Source organism: Rhyacophila brunnea, unplaced genomic scaffold (genome assembly GCF_057557595.1).
Source record: "Rhyacophila brunnea isolate RB1 unplaced genomic scaffold, BYU_Rbru_1.0 scaffold_6, whole genome shotgun sequence".
Classification (NCBI taxonomy): domain Eukaryota; kingdom Metazoa; phylum Arthropoda; class Insecta; order Trichoptera; family Rhyacophilidae; genus Rhyacophila; species Rhyacophila brunnea.
Window position 1 is genome coordinate 32,441,329 of NW_028233276.1, and position 20,554 is coordinate 32,461,882.

Sequence of the window (20,554 nt, forward strand, 5' to 3'; positions counted from 1 at the left end):
ATTGATGACGAACTCACTAATCCCACTACCTGTTTTTTTTAGATAAATCAAATTACCTATTCAAATACAAAATATCTCAGAAAGCAGTCGTCTCTCCACAACATTTATATTTCTTTCTTGAAAATAAGTACATACCTATCCCTTTTTTATATTATTTGAAGATTGGTTGTTGGCTGTCTGCTTAATAGATTTCAGGGGGCATCCTCATTATGGAAGTAAACTGAGCAATGGTTTGTCACAAATTTCATGACATGGTTTGATAGCCTGAAACTGCATTCACTGTCAACGCAAAATAATTGTAGAATCAATAAGGAAATTTACTTTATATTATAATGCAATTAAATCTAACCACAAATCAGATTATTAATCTAATTAGTCTGGGGAGCTACAGTAGAATCATTTAACCCAGAATATGTATCCACAAATGTGATTTTCTCTCATGCATAGTAGAGAGTAACGTATGTAATTATTGTTATGGTCGACTACTTACATCAGGCCTATAGCATTGTTTTCTCGCGTTCGGCACCTCTTTGACCTAGTCTTGTTTCATGCCAAAACTATCGAAGCTGTAACCTTTTGTCATGGTTTATAATAAAAATATACTGGAGGCAGGATTAATAAAAGAGGAAATAGTTCTTTGAATTTTATTCATTCATAAAATATTGAGATTCCACCTAATCATGCAAATAACAATACTTCAAAAATAAACCAAACAATATAACATTTAAATGAATAAAAGGAACAACTTCCTGTGTCACCCCATGAACACTTAGGAGATTATCATACAATACTAATATATTATAATTTTATAACAAGCATGCCGCGGTAGGTAATGGATTCAAGATTGTTTTATTTTTTTGGAAGAATTTGAATAATATTACACTTCAATATAATAAAATTAGTTAATTCTGTAATTGAAAGCCAAAAGGATCATGTCTAGTAATATTTGTCATTATTGTATAATATAATATTTGATTATCGCCCTGCCCTATACAGCAATCTATGAAAATCATTTGCACAAGATTACAACATGGGGGGACCATTGTTGTCAAATTGGCTAACAAAGCTAACTTTTTTTCAGAAAAACACAAAGTTTGTTACAATTATAACAAAAAAATCTAAATAATTACTACATTCAAATTGGCTGGTACATGTGATTTTACAACAATTTTATTCAGTGAAAATACCTTTCGACATGTACACTCAAATGAGATCAGGTATACTACTAATATTTACAGTGTGCGTCCTAAAATTCCATTTTTTTTATAATTTAAACATTCCATATAGTTAGTACAGACCTACAAACTTATCAGAAGAGTGGGATGGGGGAGCCTCTGTCAAAAACTACCCAATCAAGACTCGTTTAAACTGGACAAAATCTGACATTCAAATAATTTTTTTAAATTGGCGTCCAATGGTAGTTTGTAGTTCCATTTTTGGCCATTCTACAGATAAGTTTGTAGGTTATTAGTTCTATTGTCAACTAATTTACTGTGAAAGACAGAAACTTGAATCATATTAATTATTTATTACATGAATATCGTTTTACTACAAAATACAATGACATTAAGTAATGTATCAACATTTTTAATTACCTTCCGGCAACATCCTCATTTCAATCATACCATACCCGATAGTTCACCATTTTAAATGCTATTAATAAATTGACAAACATTAACAATCATTATTTCACTTATCCGAGATAAGATATCAATTATCATGATGCCTGAGGCTTGAGAAAGTCCACCAATCTGCGAGCACGGAGTCACATTTATGCCTTCCCCAGGAATTTTAGCCATACATCAAGCCGAACCGGAGCCGTAGATTGATACCTTGCCTGTTCCAATTTTTTTTCATATATCAAAGAATGAATTCATTAATTTTTTAAAGAAAATTACCAATACAGATATTTAACGGTAGCATTAGTTTTTTTTGTTTGTCAGTTTATTCTTACCATTGAATGGAAAACCATCATCTGTACATATACATTATTATATCCAAACTATTTCAAAAGGCACAGCTTCATGATAAAAAAAATGTCCTCTGTGTACACTATGATAATATTATTACTGATATTATTGTATGTACAAGTATTCACAAAAATAATTATTAATAGATTTGAATCAATACAAAATTGGGAAATCAATCGCTTGCAGCATAAGACAGATTGAAAGAGCGGTATGGTCCCTTTACACATAATCAAAATAAGCTTTTTATAAAGCATAGCATGTTTCTATCAAAGAATTTGGAAGAATAGAAGGAGCCTTACACAGTATCTCTAATATGACATTTGAATGTATTTACCAAACGAATGAAGCATTGTTAAGTTGGCCAAATGCATAGATATTCACAACGCTATGTTGGCATTTCCAATTAATTAACTCATGTAATGGCTGTCACTTTTTGATATCCATTGTGTTCACACGGTTCATCAACAATTTAACTCGATTTTTACAACTAAATAATAATGTCAAAGTGTTGTATTATTGGCTCATTATGTACTCATAGTGACAGATCGTCTTTTCATAAGCCCTGCAAATAAATCTCACAGAAGTGTGAACTCGTTTTCAAATGAACTTGCAATGCGAAATGTTTAGGCTCAATGGAAGAGGGTTTTTTACAACATCTTTGGTTTCTATAATATAAATGGGATAATGCAGATATTGTATGTCCAGTTTTATCAAAATTAAGTTATTTTACACAAACATCCATCTGCTTAAAAACTATGTAGGGTATTTAAGATATTGAGTGATTCAAATACATATTACGCCCACTTCTCTTTCAATTTCTTAAAACATACAAAACTGGACATACAATATAATATATAATAATAAATATACATATATTATTTATATATACGTCAACCCATCAATATGGTAAATCACGCAGATTTGATAGTACATACATAGAATACAGGAAGAAATAATAAATGCAGCAACAATCATATTTACTGGATAATATTAAACATTTCCATATTATGGTAACATTAAAACTGTAGCCATCATCCTTAACATGGAGTATTCGATATGATGTCCAAATATATACATGATATTGTGTTAACTATTTCACACTGTATTTACGTGTTATGTTCCATAAATTATGACATAATGTATTACATTTTTATGATTACAATGCTTGTATCGCAAGCCTGAAAATATACACACTAATTAACGTGTTTTGAGTTATTCTTGACATATTACGTTCAATGTGAAATTTTGTGCACAACATACAGACCAAAATGTGTCATTGCAAAATTATTTTATTCTTACAATTAATTGGTGGGTTAACAAAAATAATAATATAATTTAAAACTAATATTATTATTACTACTATAATTTATATTTATTTAATTAAAAAATATTTTCTATAATCAGGCATTCTGTCAAAATCCATGAATGTATGAGAAAACCGTTACAAATTTTTGTGGAGGAGTAGATAGTGGTTTATGACACTTTTATATTATTATAAACCACCAAGAAAAAGAAAATATTGCAAGAGAATCAAACAAGTTTGGCAAATAATTCATTCTAATGATGTATGTTTTATTCAATATGTCCCTTTGACCAATATAAAAAATTCGTTCAGTATTCAGTGTTTATAAGGGCCAATTTAAATTTATAGATTTCTGTACCGTGTATTATTGCTTTTGGTATATACTTTGTTTTATTTCAGTGTCAATATCAACTAAATTGAACCATAGATAAAATGAACTTCCAACATTATTAAATAATAAAACATTGTATTGATCAACAGTGTTGCCAGAATTTTTTAAATCAGCTAAAATTAATTATTATTAAGGCAGCCCGTGCCCTATGAACTTAGTTATTAAATATTATGACTTAACCATAATAAAATAATTATATTGTTCCTTAACTTTTGGTATTACTTGCTGAATAAAAACCGCAAAGATATCTTCGTGGTCCTTAAACTCACACCCGACTTCAATAAATACAAATAAAAAAAACATTTCGAAAGACAAGGTCTTGATGATTTGAAATAAGATGCAAAATATAATGGATGAAAGACAGCAAATTTTATTATGATTAAAAATAATCTAATGGCGTTATTCATTTCCTCGCAAGATTTAGAGAATCTTTAGGTCAGAGTGCAAAAACTTTCTTTCCTGCACAAGTCACAAAATAGGCTTATGGATAAATGTCCCGAAGACAATAATAATAACCCAAAAGAGGTCTTAGTCGATGGAACCCAACTGAAGATAGATGAAGGCATGTTCAATGAAATTATTCAAAGAATCAAACTGGAATGGAATTGGACCTGACATTATACCTCAAGTACCAAAGGGTGCTTCAAATGGTAGCTACACATATGAAACATGGATCCTTATACAAGAGATAGTAACGTTTGAAATGAACAAACAAGTTATGTATGTCAATTATGAATATATGTACCGATGATCATGTTGAATGATATAAGAAGCTAATAAGAAAAGAATTGACCAAGTAAACGAGTAACATAGCTTTATTTGTAATATTATACATAGCGATACCACAGTTCAATAGGGGAACAACTCAAAATTTAAAGGTTTTGAGTTAACAATGCCATTCGATGTAGAATAATTTTCTCTTTATAATTCAGCAAAAAAAATAATCAAAGATTTCTTCAATATGTCATAAAATCGAATAACTCTTTCTGAGATTAATCAGTAATTCCGTTATATAATCAAATTTATTGGTTAATTCTTTATTAAAATGTAAAATTTCATTGTGCATTGATTGAATTCCACTAAATTAAATATTAAAAAACATACACTTTCATCGAAATCAAGGCTTTAAAATTAAAATGAGAATTACTGCAAAAAATTCAAACGCCATTATCGTGGAACAAGGTTTTATGAGTTGTTCCCCTATTGAACTGGGGTATCGATAGGATCAACCATCTCTAGTTCTTATTCTTTAACTATGCCATCTTAATTTTTGTTTTTTTTCATCTGTCTATGTAGTCACACAAGAATTTTTTACAGTGCACATTTTACATGCGACATTTGCATTTGATCAGTGATACAGTTTCAGATGTCGCTAATTTAATAAGACATAAGTTGAAATGGTGCAAGCATACTGGCAAGCGATTCATAACAGAATGCTATGGAATATTAATAAATAATTATTAGTGGCCTTAAAATAATAATATAATTAATATTCTCTACAAAATATTTATGCAAATAAACTGGAAATGATTACAGGATAATACGGTATACTTTTGGTATCAGAATAAAAAATAAATTCAGAAGAAAACTGATAAAATTTTTATTCAGCCTTCGTTATTTCATATCTTTATAATATACATAAAAGGTAACAATAATCAGTAATACTTCATTTTCAAAACAAACTGGTGTTCTTCAGGAAACAACGAGTTTCAATTTTCAATAAAGCAAATCTCGTGCATTTTGATAATATGTAATCTTACTCAAATTACAAAACCACGAATAAGTTCAAAGTGGCTCACTTATTCGTGCTACAAATGTACTTCTATCAAACCTCACAATAAGGCAGTATGTTTACGAAGCTAAAATACAGCAGTCGAGAAGTTCGATATAAGAGAAAACTACACGTGACGTAACAGTCAAAGTGTAGACACCGATATGCATCTTTTCTATAGATGGATCATCAATCAATCAATCAACATGCCTGCCAATTTCGATCAGATGCGATTCTCACAGATGGCATACTCAGCTCAATTTAAATCAATGTGAGGGTTGACGCTATTATAACCTGAACCTTTTATATGTAAAAGTTTTCCGAAGGAGGAAGTATCCAATTCAAAATTGCATGACCTTTTTACCATGTTAGATTAGTTAAATGACAAAACAAAAATTGCGAATGAGCGAGCCCCTCTGATAAATCAAACTCCTTTGGTTGAAACTAATTAACACATACTAAAAATAGTCTTTAACTTTCACCGGTGATCACATAATTACTACCGTACCTTGGCCTGGCGCGACTGCCAAATGGTGAACTTGGCTGTGGCTGCCTGAAGAAGTTGCGACAGATGTTTGGTCAACGAGTGTGCCAGCGGAGACAGCTCTCTCACCATTCGGTCCTGGAAAATTATATTTTTATTAATGGATTACTTACAATTAGATTTCCTAATGTCTGTTATGAAGAAATTAAAAACTGTCGAAGAAGATTAAAAAACATATCATTTAAAAATGTAAATTGCCATTTTTTATCCTTTGGGCCTTCTAATAATTTCTTTTTTCTTTTGAACATGTCTGATCCTAATATGTAGGATCATATTATGGGCCTCCTCCCCGCATTGTGGAGTTTCTATTAACAAATTTTTGTTTTTACGAGAAATTGATGTTGGCCACTTGCTCAACCTATTAGGTCCATATTCTGATTCCAAACACAAATTAAAAAAACAATATATTGTGTATTTGCCAAACCCAGGATTCAAACTTGGGACCCACAAAATTATAAGCTGACGCGTAAGCCGCTTGGCCATTGTAGGCATCACAATGATAATTAATAGTGAAGGTTATATTACAAGACTTTTTCCACACTGAATGGTTGTTAGCCATTCGCCCATCCCATTGGGTCTTTGATCTGGATCAAACACACATTGAAAAAACAACCTATCATATGCCTGTAACCTATTAATATTATATCCAAGCTAACCCTTTTTATTGAATGGGAATGAATGGACCTTCAGATGAAAATATATTACACCCATCTTTGATGGTTTGTATTGTGGATTTAATATATTTTTATCTCAAGCTCCATTCTATAAGATGAGAAAAGACAGCATTATAATGACATATTATATATCTTTCTCTGCAAGTCTGCAGATTCTTTTGACTTAACCACCGAAGAGACCCCAAATTATTTTTTAAAAGGCATCATATCGACTGTGTTTAGGAAAAAGGGCGTAACCCTCGATTTTTCGAAAAGTGCTTTTATTAGATATTAACAATGTATACAACTAAATACACATTCTATAAAAAGGAAGTAAGCCGCAAATACTCAATTATTATCTAAATTCAGGTTTTAATTGAGATTAATTAATTTTTAATTTATGGAAAAAAGTATTTATCCTCAATTTTAATGATTTTTCTGTAAAAACTTATAGATATATTACACCAAATCATCAATCATCATGCACCCGATGTCTGTGCCTATTTTAAAAAAAATATTAAACTAAGAACTATCAAAAAACGTTTTTTGCTTCTCCTGCAAAATTTGCTCAGTGAGGGTTACGTCCTTTTTCCTAAACACGGTCGATATTATGATAAAAAACCGGTCTTAGATAAGTAATTAAGTATGAAAAAATGTGGCTCACCTCAAACGGTTTAACTCTAGCCAGTCGGAATCTTTGAAGAGCTTCATGAGCACGGGACACTTTGTCCGCATCCGGAGAAGCAGTACTGCCGGGAGGAAAGCATCGCCAGAACGATCGGAGTAGCTCTCCGCCTCCCAGGTATATTCTACGAACTTCCGATTCCACATCTGGTGGTACTAGTTCTGCAACAATTTAGGCTCTATTCAATGAAGTGCTGACGGTATTATTTGACAAATTCATAAAATAATCAATGGAATATAATATCTACGATTAGTATAGCTATTCATTCACATAACACTGAATTAATTTCTGCGAGAAACGGATGCTAAACATTAGCAAAATTCCCATTGAGGTGAGAAAACTAATGGGAGGACATCATTGAAATGGTTCATTATAAATACACATAGAAAAACTTCATTTACTAAGAAATAATCTTATTATAAGTTTCACTTACACGTTATATGCAAGTCTCCCATTCACATAGGTTTTTCCAAGATTTTTGACTAAATATTACCCAATAAAATATAAGATGATTAGGTACTCACGAGCTAGGGAGTGTGTGTGATGATGCCTCATGAGCGCTCCGCCGGGGCTGAGTTCCCCAAGGGCTGAGACAGCAGCGGGAGGAGAGGGTTGCAGAGGACGGGTCCCTCCATTCCCGCTCGACCACGATAGCAAAGAAGATCGGGTGAAGCGAGCTGCTGATCTCTGGTTCGTACCACTCTTGTTTATCGCCTGATCCGTATTCTCAATAGCCGTGGGACCGTGGAGATATCTTTCTACCTGTGGGGTGAATAAACAAAATTATATTAGAATTTTGTTGTGGTACATTATCTGTAATTAGTGATGTTTATGATCTGTTACAATTACCGCCCGCAATCCTAAATAACTCATTTTATGGAGAATGGAAAATAATTAGAATCTCATCTTTAACATATTAAGAGTGCACTAAGAAAACTTATTTTGTGATCAATTTACAACTGAGGGCCTATGGCTCTGGATAAAAAAAAAACCACCAGTTTCCATAGACCTTAATTATTTTTGGCAGGGTGGGCTAGTGAAAAATATACAAAACCAGTAAAATTCTATTTTAAGTTGCTATCCTGCAACACCCTTCTGGCTTAGCAGAGTCGATATAGGTACTATCCTGAACATAATTAAAATATCGCTAGCACAAAAATTTAAACCATGTTATAATAAAATACAAACCTTAGACAGTTCCAGCTGGGGTACAGCTTTCAACGCATCATCTTCTTCCAAATCTCGAAAACATATTTTATCGTGAATTCGCTGCTTTTTATTTGGTGGTCTGAACAAATCTGGATCACTTTTATCAATTACTCCATTAATTTCCGGCTTTTTATCTACAGTATTTTCAGTCGGTTCAGCATTATTAACAATATTTTCACCAGCCTTGAGCACCTACAAAATACAAATCAATGGAATTAATGATATCAATTTTTTGTAGGTAATGGATAGTATGCATTTAATGCAGACATATTTGGCAGTCACTAACTTCCATTCTACAAAATTATTCACCAAAAACCTGTCATGTGCATAAAGTGTAGAACAAATGTGTCCTACCACTCCATAGAGAAGACTCCATACTAGGCAATTATTTAACCCGGCACCTGCCTCAAAAATCGTATGACGCACCATAACTACGCATGAATTTCATTATCGTCTTTGTTCTATACTAAAAAAAGCAATAAAAAATATGTCACAGCTCCAGTCGAGAACCCAAAACCATTAAAATAATTTCGACACACTAAAAAACCGTAATAAATCAGTTATAATATCAGAAACACTCGAACAAACGAATGCTATCCAAATTTGAAAGAACTCACCGTAAGACGCCATTTTGTAGCCAATAGTTAGAGCTCTGCGCGGTGTGTACTATTTCGACACTTGTGCATTACGTTCCCACGAATTGAAGTGTTACTAATTTTCAAGTGCATATCGATAAATCACATATTAATGTCTTCGGGTTGAGTCGTAAACAAATATAAAGGGGACCCTTTTAATATATTTAAACTACACAAACACTTAACTTATTGAATATTATTGATAAATTAACACGAACTCACATATTAAAAAAAAAACAAATACAATAATAAACCTATTTTAAAATTCTTTTGACATGTGATATATTTTAAAGCAAGGTGACAGACATAACGCAACATCACACGTTGGGCACATATAGCGAGAGAGTTTTGTTTTTTTCGGATTTTTTTTAGAATTCCCGCATACGAAACATCTCCTTCTAGGCTTATCGGTATTTTGTGTCGGTAAAATGTATTCTGGCAAATGTCCCGTTGCACTTTTGGGCAATAATCGTACGGGATTATCGCTAGTTGACGCTGTCGGCTTGGGCAGGGGTGCATTTGAAATTCTCACACAATATTTGTTCACTAATTGTTTTATTACACAGAGTTGAAAATCGCCCAATGTTTTTTTGTCACATTTAATAAATTTATATAAATAAAAAGCATTTAATAAATATAAGTCGATCATGTGGAATGCGACCTTTTTATACCACTTGATCGACTTTCTCATACACGACAAGTTGCTAAGCATCATGTCGGACTTATCTACCGTACCCATATTTTTGTTATAATCTATAACACATTTTGGTTTTTCGATGTTTTCGCCAGTTCTATAGTTCACTTTTCCCGTTGGTCCAAATGATGCATCGTGGAGGGTGGATAGCATGTGAACATCCCTCCTATCGTGCCATTTCAGAGCCAAAAGTGGACTATTGTACTTAGACTCGGTATCTCCCTTTTTCAGTTTGCTGAACTCTGGCATATCTTTACGATTTTTTCTCACTGTACCGCAAGCATTCGTTTTGTGAGAGTGAAGGTATTTAAAAAGCGCCGGACTCGAATACCAGTTATCACACCATAAGGTGTAACCTTTCCCGATGTAGTCTTTCATTAGCGTTGTCACTACCGCACCGGAAATACCGAGATTTTCATTGTCTTGTATGTCAGTCCCTTCCCCACAATAAATTATAAAGTCAATAATATATCCTGTCATTACGTCACACATCACAAACATTTTTATTCCAAATCGATGTCTTTTGGAAGGAATGAATTGTTTAAAAATTAATCTACCCTTAAACACGATTATGCTCTCATCTATGCAAAGATTCTGATACGGTATCATCGTTTCCCTAAAAATTGTTCTTGTGTGTTCTAACAGTAATCTAATTTTAGCTAGTCTATCATTTGAGGCGGTCACACTAGGATCAGAAAAATGAAGCATTTGTAAAATAAGTTGGTATCGATTTCTAGCCATTATTTTCCCAAAAATGTCTGCATGCAGGTAAGGATCGGTACTCCAATGTTCCTCTATCGACGTGTGCTTATTTCGAGTCATCAGCATTGATACGGCAAAAAATGTATACAACTCCGGCACTGACGTGTCTGTCCAATTGTGTGATCGCGATTTCGGTCCAAGGTCTCCCGCACTGTACGAATGGTTAAAAAATGTATTCGTTTGGTTCACTATTTCCGACATTATATTTTTATTCAAAAAATGTTCAAAGAAAAGACATTCGGGAGAGGATTCGTTCAAGTCGTTCGATGTCACGCCAGATCGACAATCATTGAATTCGTGAACTATTGGAATATACGGGCCAGTTCTCCACGACCGCAAAAATTCAATTGGCTCGTCAGAGTCCGTATCGTCGACGTCATGATCAGTCTCATGCTGTTCCAATTCCTCTTCCGACATATCATAATCTGAGTCCAATTCCTCATTAGTACGCACATTTTCTTCCTCCATATTTACGCACTATAAAACTATGAAATGTTTTTAAAATGTTTAACTACAGTATTAGGGAACGCCAAATCACAGAAACCATTAAACTCACACACAATAGTTATTGATATCAGTATTAATTTTCACATTCACTAAAATGGGACACGGTAGACAGTACAAAAAGTATTTTAAAAATCGCGGTAAAATAAAATCATACGTTCAATAGTTAATCATGCCAGTTTTAATGTGATAAGTACACCAGACAGCAAAAAAAGTATTTATCAACGATTGCGGTAAATATTCTACTTGTATGCGATAAATACAATCCCGCGCAATGGCCCGCTCGGTTGAAAGTCTGTCGTATACTGCGCAGTCGCGGCGCGCAGTTCAAACTGATTTCTGTCGACCGGCAAAACTTGGCCGTACGAATTGGTTCGAAACTTTGGTGATTATTTTATATTTAGAACCAATGCTTTTAAAATATGTCATAGGTGGCAGGAGAAGGACAAATCAGGCCAAATTTCCGTGAAAAAATCAGTCCCGTATGATAAATATGGACGCGGTGGCATCGATTTATACACATGCGCATTGCGAATTTGGCCGATTTGTACAAGGTGTGTGACATCGGCGCCGGCCGGGTTAAAGCCTACCTTCTTAATAAAAATAATTTTTTCACATACATTACATTTCACACATATTGTAAAAGAACACACGCAAACAATGTCAAATCCTCAATATAATATATTCATCATTTTTTTAATATTTGACTCAGTGCAAAACAGTCCTTACACAGACAGTAGAATTTCATAGTCCGAGTTCGAATCACGGTTGGGCATTACTGTTTTACCTCTATTTTAGTGCCTGATGTCGTTTGCCAACCTAGATTCTAGTGGGACCCAAGAGGCACAGCGGCCCCGCAGGACTGCCTTAAATACCTCTGAATCAATAAATTAATATATTGGGAGTGAAATTTGTAATTGTAATAGAAGAGAGAAAACGGAAAGGAGCTATGGGGAGACCTTTATTCAGCAGTGGCTTGAATCCTGACTCGTAAAACTAAACACATCGTAATGCAAAATATTCCAAAATTAATACACAATACTATGGAGAAATAATACACATTAATGTATTGGATTTTATTATTTCATAAATTTATCGTTGATTACTATTACATAATACCCATATTGAAACAAATTAACTTTTTTATTATTTGTGGAATGATGAGAATAATAATCATATGGTACTGCATAAAACTTAGCAATGCTATGTGACATTATGAGTGGTCAAGTAAACAAGAGTGAATAAAGGTGACCTATTTACCATCAAGGTTCGTATCTGCCAGATTAAAATATCAGATTGTGGGGCAATCAGCAAAACAATGATATGACTGTATCATAACACTAATGTACACACTGTACTTGTAATAGGTTTTTATCGGCATTTATAAATTTTCATGATTACTACATACAATTAGTTTCAATCGAGAAATTCTGAATTCAAATATTACTGTTACCTTCTAATCTCACATCGGGACTGAATTCACATATATTTTTTAACCGGTGTGTGTGTGTTTGGATTGATGGCATGAACCCAATGAGTTGGGTAAAAGACCAATAGTTAATACTCATGTAATATAAAAGTCCTGTTTGAATACCTCCACACTATATGCTTCATCTTGCATAGGAAATGATAATTGTATTATATTGAAATATATATATAAGAAACACCTGTTTGCATCATACTGTCATGCTATAAAAATGATCCCACCCAAGATCATTACCATAGTCAAATGCCTGCACGAGATAAGCGAATGCTGTGTCAGAATTGGCGACACTGTCACGGGATGGTTCGGGGTCACGACCGGAGTCAGACAGGGTTGTGTCCTTGCTCTGTCTCTTTTCAACATTCTCTTTGACTTTATATTACGGAAGTCAATACCACCTGACCGAAGCATATCTGTTACCCCCACAGTGAAGCTATGCTACCTGGAATACGCTGATGATGCTGTCCTATTCGACAACTCGATCGAGGGCATTCAAGAGACAATCGACAGGTTGCATGACAACTCGTCTCGCGTTGGTTTGAAAAACAACATTTTATGCAACAGCACCTGTCCTGGTCTAGATTTCCCTGATTAGCGAGGGGCAAAACATCGAGGGCATTGACAGCTTCAAATACCTGGGGGTACACATCACCGGAGAAGGCATTTCGCTCGCTATCCGAATGGGAATAGCTGGAGCAACATTCAACTCGATGCGGAGTGTCTGGGACTCACGATTGTACTCAGTCAAAACCAAACGCCGCCTATTCGACGCTTGCATTCTGACGGTGCTGCTATATGGTAGCGAATCATGGCATCTGACGAAGGCTCAGAGCAACCGTATACTGAGGTTCGAAAACAGATGTTTGCGACTTCAACCTGGCTTGCCTGTTCTTCAGGCCAACCGGATTCCGGCGTCCTGGAAGGCTACTAAATACTATCTATAGAGTGTATACGACGGAACTACGGGATGCTGGTTTGACCTGGAACGATGCAAGAAGACTGGCGAGCGACAGGGATTCTTGGAGGCGCCTCGTGGTGTCCATATGCTCCAACTAAGGGACGGATATGGCCAAAGAAGATAAAAATGCTGCACGTTCAAATAGGGTATTTGAGAAGATATTATCTCATTCAAATACATTATTATGTTCATCCCAAGACTGTTATTCAATCTCTTCGATCATTAAATTTTATCAAAACATACAAAACTAGACATAGAGTTATTATGAATCATAGTGCACCATTATAAACAATAATAGACATTTTTAAATGCAAGTAAAAGTGACCAGATAATTACCATTATAGAGTGCTGGTTGAATCGTTTGATCATGCTTTTGTGCACAGAGGCAGGTTCAGAAGTGATTTTGCTGCTGGCAGGGTTAGGAGGGGGGGCGGAGTCTTCAAGAGGATCTGGCTCGGACCAGCGGGCCATGTCTAGCAAGGGATCTTCTAACGGCAACGCCATAGCCTTTCCCAGCTGCAGGTCGTCCAGGCGGCCACATTCCGTGAAAAGATCTTTGCTTGACGATGCTATCCGATCTCTGCAAATTGAACACAATATGAATAAGTGTGCAAATGGATATAAAACTTAACTGCGTCAATTTCTTTAATCATTTCTGTTTATCTCTTTGGGAGACTTCTTTACAGTTTTTATAATGAGAAAAGCTTGTTGGCCACTTGCAAAACATATTCGATCCGTAGTCTGGATCCAAGCACTCATCGAAAAATGCGGGATTCAAACCGGTAACAGATGGGTTATTAAGTAGACACTGCTACGGTGGGTGTTAATTAAGTTGATTGTGTTGGACTATTTAAAATGTCAACATAAAAACAAAATACACTAGACCCTCGAGTTGCGTCGTTAATGTGTTCCACGAGAAGGCAACGCATCTAGAAACGACTCAACTCGAATTTTCAATACGTTGAAATAAGAATGAAAAATAAGTTCTTTACTGATTAGGAATTAGAAAATAATGTTTATTGCAATAATAATTAAGTAAACAAAAAATAACATAATGTAATTCATACTTCCTGAAAATAAAAAATTCTGTCTTTTTCTTTAGCATTAGGAATGAAATCCCCGAAAAATTTGAGCTAAAGTTTCACTATATCGAGGGAAATCCTCAATTTTTTTTAAACGTTTAGCGTTGAAAACGACGCAATTCAAATACAAAATATTTTAGTGACGCAACTCGAGGCTCAAGTGTAAGTACAATAATTTATTGTGGCGGAGGAGATAATTACACACCAAACTGAGATCAAGTTAAAAAAAATGCATCTCGCACCTTTTGTCAATATTGAATAGTAGATGTGGTCAGTATTCAATATTTTTCATTCCATGACTTCAATAATCAAAAATTGATACAATAAATTCTCGAATGAATAAAAATAATAATTGTATATAAAACAATTTACCTATGAAAATAATGAGATTGAAAAAACTTGGTCCAGAACTCAGCTTCGGTCATTTTGTTTGGAACATAATCGGTGTGCTTCCTTCTGACGGCGGGATATGTTTTGAATACAGCTTCTATAATATCTTGGTTGAGGTTATACTTCAAACCGTTACAGCCGTCCGTCTGCGGTTTAATATCAGCTAAAAATGCTCCCGAAACCCCTACAATGAACAAAATCACATTGTAAAGAGACACCCGTACATGTTAATAAAATACTATAAACAATATTTATTACAAAGTAATTTCTGAAGTCTCCTGATAACAAATTACAATCAACATAAAAAATATAATAAACAAACGCACCTATCTCCTGTTTTTCTGATTGAGTTTCCGTATACTGTTTAATAGTGGTAGTATTCCAATATTCTTCACTACTCAGAACTTTGGTTATCACTAGATCTTCATACAAATGTTTGAGAGTTGGATGAAGGCTGAGCAATCTAAAATAATATATTACTATAGTAGACATGATTTGAGTTATCCCATCTCCACCTGTCATATATATGCAGCTGCGAACTACAGTACACAGCAGAGATTGTAGTCCTCGACACGACCTTAGAAGCGTGTCCGAAAAATTCAAATTCAAATCAAAAATTCAAAAAAAACCTGAATCACCTTCCAACCATCACCTAGTCCTTTCTTTGAAATCAAAGTTTAAATTACTGCATTCTGGCACTCAAACCACACTCAACTTAAATATCTTTCTCGATAAAAAGAATCTTCTCTTCTTATTTATCGACCATGTCCGTCCCTTGGTTGGAGCATATGGATATCACATGGCACCTCCAAGAATCAATGTTATTTTGCCTGCAAATTTTGAATACCATTTTCATAAGGCCAATTTAACTCAAATTGTAGATTATTTGGTGATATCCTTTTTCCCTGTCGCTTGGCAGTCTTTTTGGAGGATGCAAAGAGACTACCAAACAATCCACAATTTGGGCTGAACAAGACTTGGGAAAATGGTATTCAAAGCGTGTGCCGCCTCGCAGGCTGTTCAAAAAATAATTCCATTACAATCTTAATTCAATGCACTGGATCACAATGTTAAATTCGTATCCTTCGATGGCTGTTTTCTTTGGACGATAACAAAAAATTAACTGCTTCTCCAGTGACACTATTGTCGATTATTCTTATTTTTGAATCTACACTTCATTTTTATTCCGAATCCGTATTTCATTTTCTTTGATAATTATATTACAATTTGAAAAATACCCAAATTTTTAATAATATAGATTGTCGTGACGAAAGAATTTTTGACTATTTCTGTTAGGGAATCTCTCGATTGACAGCTTGGTAAAGCTAATAATAAAAGTTTCGAATTTGATGAAAAGAACATAATATTGTGTATTTTTTAGAGAGCTGTGAAAGAATCTGCACCAAAGGCACCTTGAAATCAAAAAAGTTTTAAAATCACTGACTTAGGAGATATTACAACCTAAGAATGTAATACATATTTACCTGGACTTCTCCTCGAGTTCCCTATTGACTTGTCTCCTAAACTGGGGCAGCAAATTTTGCAACTGGGTTTTCACTTGATCCCTGTCTTCAGCCTGAGCCTCCGCTCCTGCCGAGTTCACGAAGTGGAAAGTTGAACATCCGCCGTCATGCAGAACTACTTGAAGCTGAATCTTGGCCTTGCCCGCTGGAGATATCTTTTGAGCTAAAATAATGAACCCAATTAAAGTGATGTTTCAAATCGTCTTGACAATTCAAACGCTCGTTTGACTTTAACCGACCGTCTGGCCAAACCGAGAATGAGATTCATGAACGAAATGAAAAAAAATATCATCGCCCAACCTAACTCGATGACTGGAGCCTGAATTGTTTCGAACATGTTTATATAATTATACAATTATTTAACCTCGAACATGTGCTGGTGCGATTTATTTTAGTAGAAGTAATTAGGCACGGAAAGTTTGTTTATTGTTACAGTTGCTATCGTGGACTGTATTATAATATTGCACTGCTTTCTCTAGCTCGATGCCCCTCTTGACTGTATTGAGGTTTCAGTCAAAATGATTAAAAGATACTTTTTAGCCTAATGATCCGTTGAGACGATCCAATTGATACATGAATCCTTACATGCAATTGCTATTTAATATTGGAAATTAGTCAAGCAGAATTGGTGAATCTTTTAGTGTATTTGAGCATATTATTATAAATTGCGAGTGGAGAACTACAAGGTTCTAAGTGTTTGTCCTTGACGAAACAAAAGTAACAATGTGGCAGCTTAGAATACTACTTCATTGTTGAGTTTGTTTTTTCAAGGACGAACACTTAGAACCTTGTAGTATTAGGCTCGCGAAATGGCTAAATGAATTCAATAAGACAAATGTTGACTAATGGTAATTTGTGGAATTATTATCATTTTTACATTATGAAATTTGATAAGGCAAAAAAATATAATGACAAGTAGGCATGTTATGTTGAAATATCACAATTTTTTATAAAATAGGATACATCAAATTACACATCCATTTTCACATTTCTTTGCAATGATTTAGCCATATCATATTTCAGTGATGTCCAATGAGGAATAAAAGAACAGTATGTTTCCAACAATGTCATTGCTGGCTAATAGAGCTGCTTCAACCTTCATCTGTTCCTGTGATGTCACCTTGGGTTACCGTAGGAGATTGACAATATTGGAGCCGTTTCACATGAGACATTGGTGTCTGGACACCGTTAACTTTGGACACTGCATATACATATAAATGAATTCGACACAGATGTGTCTCCGTCTGGACGTGCCCATTCATTTGTGTAAATGCAATAAATGCAGGCTCTCGAGACAACTGTGTCTGGACACCGGTGTCTCGTGTGAAACGGTACTCACAGTGGGTAAAAGGAAAATGCCTAATTTGGATAAATAAACAAGTCTAATAAGTTTCATTATCATTATTTGTTTTATCTATAAAATGATAAAAAGGCATCAAAACTTAATTATAATCATGAGTATTTCTATACATTCTTACAGCCTACATGTATGCACATGTTTATAATACTACAACAGGCCCAATCACAGTAGTGTAGTGAAACAGTAGTGTATTTAGTAATACAAAGTGAAACAATCGCGCAAACACCCAGGCTTTGAGAAAATCACATAAATATATTGTGACTTGACCAGGAATCGATCCCGGAGCTCCCGGATGAAAGGTCAGCGCCTTACACATTGCACTATGAGAGCCGCCTTACTTTCATATCTCTTTCTCACAATTGAGTATCTCTCTTCGTCACATATACTTTTAGATCTATCTCTTTTATTCATAATGGATATGACCAGGGAACATTAAATTAATGGGAACTGGCTTACCCTACTGGGTGTGATATAACAGGCTAAATATCTAGTGTGGAAAAATATGGGATAAACTTAAACACGTGTAGAAGAATATGCTATTTTCAATAGTTAACAATATGCATTTTAGTTTAGTCACGTGAATGTAACGAGCTTCGAATATTTGGGAACAGTCGAAGCGGTTTTTTTAAACTTGGGTTTTATGACGGTCAGGCCATAGCCTACACGGCTTCTGAACTTTGGTCCATGGCGATGGCTTTTATATTTATATTTATTAATCCGTTCTGTGAATACGACACTCTGTTTGAAATGTACATTTATAATTTATGACAGGTAAATGAAATCTGACGGATATCCATCAATTATATATTTGTATTTACTGGATAATGCTATTTGGAAAATAATATTTTTAATAGATATAATATTGATGATTCTAGGAATAGCCGAAATATGAAGATGACAAAGTGCATAGAAACTGAAATATTTGCAGTTTAATCCTCACAGCGCGGACGGCACACCTGTTGTGTCCTCATTAGGGGGCCATTAGATATAATTAGCATGTTATTTAAATAGTAATTAAATGCTCTGAGGTGAAGAAGTTAGTGGGCTGGGTAACCTCAGGTGACATTACAGTAATGGGAGTGTTAAAAACTCAACCAGTGAGAATGATTTTCTCCACATTACTTCTCTTGTTAATTTTGATGGGTTCATTAAATAAAGTATCGTGTAATTCATATCAGCCACAGGTCTGACGATTTTCAAAGATATAGGAGAGTCAAGTCACAGCAGTTACATAACAATATTTCTATGGTAAAAAATTAACAATGACCCATTTATTAATTTCACCCAAAATTTACATTTATATTAATCGTTCTATGAATGACAATGGACAAGGTATGTTAAGTACATTTTAAATTGATCTATTAAAAGCAATGACACCAATGTTGTAGTACCATTTTCATTGTTGAATATTATATTATGCAGATTAATCGCAAAGTTATAAAATTTTCCACATATAATAGGTAGGTATTATGTTTTAATAATATGTACATGTAATTTTATAACCGATTCACAATGATTAGAACTGCCCAAAACTGTAAATTATAGCACCACTGAATTCTTATAAACAAAACTAACTTCTATAACTAACTAACTAACTTCAGCTAACACAATTGGATTCATTAGATTGTTTAGTAAAATAGTTAATTACTTACAGTGTAGAATACAGGTTAGTTTTTTTAAATGTAAATAATGGATGTAAAAACTTACTTTTGATGTCGGCATATTTGTGCGAAACTACAACAATATCACGATGTTCCACCATCCATACCAATCGCTCGTTCATCAAATAAAGGGTTCCATCACCCTTTTTGTATCTGACATGACTGACACCCAAAAGGACATCCTCTAAAGAGGTCGTCATCTTTTGACTTTCAATTGATTACTCACGGTGGTCGGTCATTTAAAATCCCTGCGAACGAAAACATACACAATAGTTTAAAATTGACCATGATTTACAATGTTATCATTGAAAAATCGAGATAATTTCATTCGATGGGACTATTTTTCACGCCTTACATCTTCTCGATGATGGGGTAAATGTCATGACACCAACAAATAACGTACACATTGGCGCTATGTATACGGTGATAGATGAAATAAAATGGCAAATCGCAGTACTCTTTGCGATCTTTTTATTTTTCCGGTTTTATTAAAATATCCCGCAAATTTTCATGAAATAATACCACTATCGTGCTAGTCGTGCGCTTAGTATAAACATACACAATAAAACTAGCAAAAAAACAGTGTTTTACCACAGTAATAGGCGAATCTCAAGCCGAGCAGAATCGGCGACCGCCATTCGCAACTGCCATGTGAGGCACACATATCCGTGGAGGACCCCATCGACCAAAAGTCCGTACTGAAATAGCGGCTCCTCTGAAGACGAGGCGCTGTGACGCGCGTCGTTGCTATCTCTATTCGCTCACTGCTACCAACTACACATTATTAAAAATACGCTTATATATTTTATAAATCAAGAAAAACGGGCTTTATTAGAAAATAAATCTATCAATAGTATGTTTTGTTTATTTTTTCATAAATTAAATCACGAAAAATCTGTGTTTTTTATCTTATAAACATTGACTTTACGTAAACTTGGCAACAGGGTATATTTAATTTTCGTACCGTTATGTTGAT

At 34.3% G+C, this 20,554-nt stretch overlaps 1 protein-coding gene across 1 annotated transcript; it reads right to left on the reverse strand.

Moving 5' to 3' along the window:
• Nucleotides 1-4,945: 4,945 nt before the first annotated feature.
• Tfb1 (transcription factor B1) lies at nt 4,946-20,283 on the reverse strand. Its single transcript, XM_085956307.1, has 10 exons — nt 20,170-20,283; nt 19,625-19,826; nt 16,519-16,720; nt 15,361-15,497; nt 15,017-15,218; nt 13,899-14,142; nt 8,506-8,718; nt 7,842-8,079; nt 7,297-7,478; nt 4,946-6,057 (listed from the first exon to the last, which is right to left on the reverse strand). The coding sequence occupies exons 2-10, from the start codon at nt 19,776-19,778 to the stop codon at nt 5,935-5,937; spliced, it is 1,695 nt and encodes a 564-aa protein (XP_085812433.1). The 5' UTR covers nt 19,779-19,826; nt 20,170-20,283; the 3' UTR covers nt 4,946-5,934.
• Nucleotides 20,284-20,554: the final 271 nt, after the last annotated feature.

Coding starts and splice junctions, on each gene's coding strand:
- Tfb1 (XM_085956307.1), bottom strand. CDS start 19,778: ATGACGACCTCTTTAGAGGATGTCCTTTTGGGTGTCAGTCATGTCAGA. Junction 15,219..15,360: donor ATCAGAAAAACAGGAGATAG/GTGCGTTTGTTT, acceptor TGTTCATTGTAG/GGGTTTCGGGAGCATTTTTA. Junction 7,479..7,841: donor TCACACACACTCCCTAGCTC/GTGAGTACCTAA, acceptor AAATTGTTGCAG/AACTAGTACCACCAGATGTG.